At 35.9% G+C, this 7144-nt stretch overlaps 1 protein-coding gene across 3 annotated transcripts in view; it reads right to left on the minus strand.

The window, feature by feature from the left end:
- Positions 1 to 7144, minus strand: part of LOC125650724 (nuclear pore complex protein Nup133-like) — a 67289-nt gene that overhangs the window by 59465 nt on the left and 680 nt on the right. For all 3 annotated transcript variants that reach the window (XM_056166377.1, XM_056166376.1, XM_056166378.1), the window contains exons 2-7: positions 5833 to 5954; positions 4764 to 4867; positions 4278 to 4502; positions 2074 to 2139; positions 793 to 903; positions 409 to 522 (exon numbers count right to left, since the gene is read on the minus strand). In XM_056166377.1, coding sequence (XP_056022352.1) covers positions 409 to 522; positions 793 to 903; positions 2074 to 2139; positions 4278 to 4502; positions 4764 to 4867; positions 5833 to 5954 — 742 coding nt within the window. The remainder of the gene's footprint in view (positions 1 to 408; positions 523 to 792; positions 904 to 2073; positions 2140 to 4277; positions 4503 to 4763; positions 4868 to 5832; positions 5955 to 7144) is intronic.

Here is a 7144-nt window from a genome sequence, read left to right on the forward strand (position 1 = left end):
AGGGGATGCTTACTCCTCCTAGGCTGTTGATCCCACCTCTGCTGTTTCTGGGAGTCCATGTTTACCTTGTTTTTGATTTTGTATTGTTTGAAGGATTTATGAGATTGATCAGTTTACCTTCACATATCTACATTATATTGTTTTAACATTGAACTATTAAGAAATAACGAGATAAAAACTTTTACAAGTAACATTCCATCTCCTGATCCTGTCTCTGATTTTTTTGATTTTGCAGTGGGAGGGGTGGGGGTAAGGTTAAAACCCTTCTTAAACACCTCCTCCACCCAAAAATAAAAATCTGGCTTTATCAAAAATGAAGTAATCATAAATTTCTGTGATGTTTGTCTTAGGTTTTGATCTCTGTAAACAAATATGTGGCTGTCATCATCAGTACAACTCTAATCCAACCTTCTCTGTGACAGCCTGAGATAAATTCCACTTCTGGAACTGTGTCCCCGATAGAACATAGAACGGCCTCTCGTCCTCATCCTCACACGTCCCGCACACAATGGCCTGCAACGGCTAAAATCAGAAATCAGAATCTCAGTAAGTACAGCAATCCTGGTTATTTTGAATGTTGCACAATCCAAAATGTTGCTTAAGCTGGTCACATAATTTCATCACCAAACAACTCTCTACTTTGGATATAGTGTAATCCGAATATTTTCCCCGCTAATTATCCATGTCCGGATTAGCGAGTTTTCAACATATGGTGTTATGTAAAGCCTCCTCTAACGAAACGTAAAGCAGCAAAATCTGAAGGACACAGAAACTTTGTCATGTGATATTTACCGCCCCTGATGGCTGAAGGGTTGAGGCACCGAAGATGAAGGAAGACATCCTCCGTCCAATTCCTGAGAACATTCCTTGAGAACCCTTCAATGGGTGACAGGTCAGCGTGTTCTACAATAAACAATGCAGGGTCATCCAGTGCACACAAAATGTATATGTAACAGCTCAAATTAACCACCAAAATTAATAGTCCATGCTTTCGTATCAAAATTCAGTGCTTTGTGAAAAACTACAGAAACTCAGTTTTTAATCATGATCGATCAATATAAGCTAAATTCAGAACGACAGTATACCAGTATAACATTGTAAAGATAATGTTTTCCCACCATTTTCAGACTCAGTGCTTTGTCATAAAATGGCAGTTTCTTTTTTCTTCTTTTTCTTCATGTATTTATTTTTTTTTTCCTTCATGTATTTTTTTTTTTTTTTGCATGTATTTATTTTTGCAGAAAAGATCTAGACTTCTCCTGGCTTGGACAAAATTTCAGTCTTAGTTATAGATCATAATTTCAGTCTTAGCTATAGATCACTATTTCAGTCTTAGCTATAGATCACTATTTCAGTCTTAGCTATAGATCACTATTTCAGTCTTAGCTATAGATCAATCTTTCAGTCTTAGCTATAGATCACTATTTCAGTCTTAGCTATAGATCACTATTTCAGTCTTAGCTATAGATCAATATTTCAGTCTTAGCTATAGATCACTATTTCAGTCTTAGCTATAGATCAATCTTTCAGTCTTAGCTATAGATCACTATTTCAGTCTTAGCTATAGATCACTATTTCAGTCTTAGCTATAGATCAATATTTCAGTATTAGCTATAGATCGATCTTTCAGTCTTAGCTATAGATCAATATTTCCAGTAAATTTAAGTGATAGAAATTGTTTTTATTATCTCAGTTTCACTTTGTATATTTTCAGAAAAAACAGACAAATTTTCACCAAATTAAGCATTTTTACTAAATTCAAGAAAAAAAATCAGAAATTGCATTTAATACTATTGTTGTGATGTTGTGGCATCAAGCTGTACCATTACAGATGCATAAAAACACCTGCTTTGCCAGGTGTTAAAAGAGAGCAGCTTACTTACACAGGCCAAAAACTTTACCAACTTCATGACAAGGATTGTTAATCTAAATCAGTCCCTAACACTCAGTATTTACAAATCTAAATGACTTACCTGTCCTAACACCTGAATGACTTACCTGTCTTAACATCTGAATGAATTACCTGTCCTAACATCTGAATGACTTACCTGTCCTAACATCTAAATGACTTACCTGTCCTAACACAGGTGACAGGAGAACAAGGGAGCTGGTGGTAGTTGCCAGGAGACATCCAAAGGGCTGAAAAAGGGGAGGCAACTCTGTTAATGTTTACCAGTATGCACTACAAACAACTTATCATTGTAAATTTACATGTTACATTAATGGAATTCATTCCTCTTTAATAGGTACATTTAAGAAATGAATATCACTTTTGAGCTGTTCATGGTCAGTATGAACGGATTTGGATTTGAGGCAAATTCTCTATGAATAATATCAATTCAACTCAAAATTCTGTATACAGCCCCAATACTTATCATTTCCATTAGTGGAACTCTTCAAATTAAAGACGCGTAAAGTCCTGCTACCGGGACAACATAATGTAAACACATTACTTAGTCATACGTAATATAAATTATGGTATCGAATACATATTATAACCGACTGCAAACCACAACACTGATTAAGATTCTAAAGTCAAATTTAGGAATTGATTATTCTTACAAGAAAACAGACGAACGTATTAAACTATATGAGGAAGAGAAGCTACTAAATTTGCCAAATCTGACCGATATAAAGCGTCAATCGCAAGAAGAACTGTGAAGGGAAAAACCTATATGCACATCCAACACAAGAACTTTTCTTGTAATTAATGTGATGAATATGTTTTTAAAGTTATTCTGTCAGACTATGAAGACATTCTATTTTATCATACAGTTAGGACAGGTTCATATGGCATGGACTTTGTAATCGTACACGTACCCCCCCCTCCCCCGGTCAATTTCCATATTTTAGAACAAGATATATACATGTATATGCCAAACTGCATTTTTTAAAAAGCCATTTATAACACTAATTAACACACCTAGTGCGTTTCCAAACTGCATCTAAGCTAATTTGAAAATTACAAAAAATATTGATGGACTTGGGTGTCCAAAGAACATCGTTGTTTGGAATTTTTAAAATAGGTGTGGTGTGTGTTGGAGTTTAAAAAACATGAAACTTCTTTAATAAGATAGTGTTAGAATATTTGAAAAAATGCAGTTTGACTAATGGTAATTTTATTTAAAAATACACCATGTATTTTAACTTTTAAAAAGGGGGATGGGGGTGCTCTGAACGTTTCGTTTATGTCCCAGTAATCTCGCACTTGCTCGCGAGATTTGTGCATTTTCTTACCAATGACGCACAAGAGTCATCAAAGCGCGATAACTCCAACGAGCTGGTAATGAGAAGTATTTCGCCATCTTTACGAACCAAAGGTTTCTGCTTTACACTCTCTATCATATAAATTGTCTACAGTCTTCACAAGAAACTTTTCTGAGTCACTAGCCATTGGGGCTAATAGATTTGACATTTTTACTAGCCCAATGAAAATGTTTACAAAAAAGTCCAGAATTTTCCCCCCTAAAATTTCAAAATTAATCTCTATAGGTTTATTTCACTGGGTGGCAAATCAGTGAAATTAACAATGGAGTGAATATAATACAATTTGTACATGTATATGGAAATGAAAAACTATTAATTCAACAACAAAAAACAAGAAAAAATTTTGTTCAGGGAAAATAAAATAACCAGAAATCTAAGCTATGCAAAGTAGCAGTTCATTGGACGGGCTGAGAAAAATTCAGATCTTCCTCTAGTACATCTACCATAACAACAGCATGAAGATACAAAATTACATGTAGAATATCACAAAAGGTAAAAATTGCAGTGTTTAATCTACATACAGAATTATATTAGAATATCACAAAAGGTAAAATTGCAGCATTTAATCTACATATAGAATTATATGTAGAATACCATCAAGGTAAAAATTGCAGTGTTTAATCTATATACAGAATTATAGGTGGAATACAATCAAGGTAAAAATTGCAGCGTTTAATCTACATGTCTGATGAGATCACAAAAACCGAAGTCCCGTGTCATAGCAGGTGTGGCATGATAAAAGTCCCTCCCTGCTCAAAGGCTGTAAGTGCCAAGCATTGGCCTACACTTTGCAGCCCTTCACCAGTAATGGTGACATCTCCATATGAGTGAAATATTCTCGAGGGGGATGTTAAACAACATACAATCAATCAATCATGTCTATTTCTTCATTCTACTTGAAATAAGACACAGGGTGAACAGGGTTATATTCAACATCAGCAAATGCCCTGAAGGTATAATTAGATACTACATAAAACAACAAAGTTTTTGTCGAATTCATGAAACTTTACCTCAAAATTAACAACACATGCACACTCATCGCCACGTAATTCAGCACTAATTTCTGTTGAGGAACCTTCATATGCAATATTTGGCCAGTATCTGACGACGCCCTCTGGTGACACAGCAATACACGATGCAGACTGTTTGTCGGTCACATTCGGGATGACACATACTCGGTCAGCATTGTGAGCAAGGTCACTTGGGGGCAAGGTCAACTCTTTACAGAAGACGGTCTGAAACATACAAGGCAGGTCAAGCGGTGCTGAATAGGTATGCAGCATCAAAACAATGAACGGTGTTTTACATTAGACAACTTGTATCTTACATCACTCTCTTTATCTGTGTATTATGAAATCAAAATCAATAACTGAAAGTTTGAAGGGATAATAGAGATTGATGATTAATAATTTACAACAATCACTTCATCATTACAAATGAGAAGATGAGCAGCAGGCCACCAGTGAATTTAACAATCTAAAAACACTAACGGTTACCCGAACACTTTGTCCACCCTTGTAGCGCCAGACGAACAGCTTTCTCCCACCCACCAGCCATGCCCATCCAGAAGGGTCAATCTTCACCGTTATTTCTGTGTGTTCTGATCAACAAAAAAACACCAAGGATATCAAATTGCCAGGAAGCACAAAACATTAATTTTGTTTGTCAATGTAGCAGTATTCCTTTTGGTACCTTATCAAGACCTTTACTAAATGCTGGCTAATATTTCAATCAATGATGATGGAGCAAAATGAAAGAAAACGTAAACATTTATTTCTTGTCAAACAATAAACCCAACCTTATGCAATTTAAATTATGTTAACTTTCCATCAGTCATTTAACAGACTCTGTATGGTAATTCAACTAGTGGTGAAAAAGTGCAGGAATCCAACACCACCAGAAATCTAATGTCATATTAGTAACTACTAAACGAATATACAAAATAAAACATTAAATGAAATAAAGCACCGTATAGTCTCAACTCGCTTTGTTAGTGTCATAAGAACTAAGTCGTCAAAACCAATGTTCCCTACACCAGCCTGTCCAGAGTTATCTACCTTTCTCCATCTTGTAATTTTGTTGTTAATTTCACCCAAATTACTGATAATATTTTGATGAATTGCTAGAATTTGTAACAGACTCAGTAAAATTCATATATAACAGATTAAATTTTCAGACTTTCTAGAATTTACAACAAATTAGATTGACAGACTTACTAGAATTTTTTCAAACTCAGTACAATTTATAGATAAAAATCTTAGACTAGCTAGAATCTATAACAGATTAAATTTTCAAACTCATTAGAATTTATAACAAAATGATTATCTAATATTCAGATTCACTAGAATTTATAACATTAAATTTTCAGACTCACTAGAATTTATAACATATCATTAAGAATTCATAACAAATTAGATTTTCAGACTCACTAGAATTTATAACATATTAATATTCAGGTTCACAAGAATTTTCACATGTTGTCAAATCAGCCAGCAGAGTGTATCGAGGAGACTTGAAATTTCAGTGTAAACAAATAGAACAAATTCTACACAAAATAAAACCCACTGTCAGCCAGGGCCAGGGCCTCGGTGATGAGGACTGGGAGGGGGGTTCCTAATCCATCTATCCTGTATCCCTCGGTCTCTTCTATCAGCTGCGACGTTTGTAGTGATCTGTTGGTATGTGCTCTGCATCAAAAGCAACAAGTCATTCAATTGAAACGTAGGTAAATAAACAAGAATTTTTTTAACATCACAAAGGAGGTCATTCAAGATAACCCCTCTCCCCCTGCTCATGGTACTTGACTAATTTTATTCAAACAGGCTCTTTACATTTATAAATCTAATCTACATTGATTTCAGTCCAAAATGACAGTCTCCCTCAGTCATCTCGACAGTCTCCCTCAGTCATCTCGACAGTCTCCCTCAGTCATCTCAGGTCAGCAGGTTGTTTCAAAAAGCTCCAAGTGACCCCCATTCAGAATGATGATTGACTGTATCAATTGATATAGGTTGTTTACTCTCTTGCAGTGTGAACACAACCCCATGAACACTCCTGGACAACTGAGCACCAAAACAACAGGAACGTCGATCTCGAACGCACTTATGGACGTTTATAAAAGGATTAACTCGGAGGTTAATATTGTATGCTTCTGAAGATCTTGAATGTGAAATAAAATATGGTGGTCTCTTTTTCTTTTGTAGGTGTCAGAAATTGAATTGTTTGCAACTGTGATGTGTTTGGTTTGATTAAATACTACTGAATAAAATGAAGATCATTTTATTATATACTGGATGGACTAGTGAAATGCTTTGCGGACTAGTGAACATCAACAGTGACTAGTCTGTATGGACTAGTGCTTGAAAAAGTTAATTTCGAACCCTGAAACCTCCGTAATTTTGACACTGATTTGTAGTTCTCTAGGGAATGGTCGGTCCCAATATTTTCCCAGAGAGCTACAGATCTGCAGCTAACATTTGCCATGCCGACATAGACTTAATTAAATAGGCCTTTTCGACGAGTGGTAAAAACTCAAAATGAGGCTCCACTGATCAGCCCTGTGTTAGCGATAGCTGATCGCCCCCACTTCGCTAAATTGCCAATGGCGAAAGTAAACTGTATGTGGCGAGTTAATTTCATGCCCTACTCACCACTTTGGCGAACGAGATTTTTCTACTTTCAATTCTGTTTTGTACTTCAAATTCCGATTTCGGCTTAAGGGGCCTACGTGGCTAGTGGTTAGAGCATCGTGCTCAAAATCACACGGCCTCTCACCTCTGCTCAGCGTGGGTTCGAATCCTGCTCACGCCGGTAAGTGAGAAAGTTTCCCAGTTTACTTGCGGAAGGTTGGTGGTCTTTTCCCAGCTATATTGTATCT

Source organism: Ostrea edulis, chromosome 5 (assembly GCF_947568905.1).
Source record: "Ostrea edulis chromosome 5, xbOstEdul1.1, whole genome shotgun sequence".
NCBI lineage: Eukaryota > Metazoa > Mollusca > Bivalvia > Ostreida > Ostreidae > Ostrea > Ostrea edulis.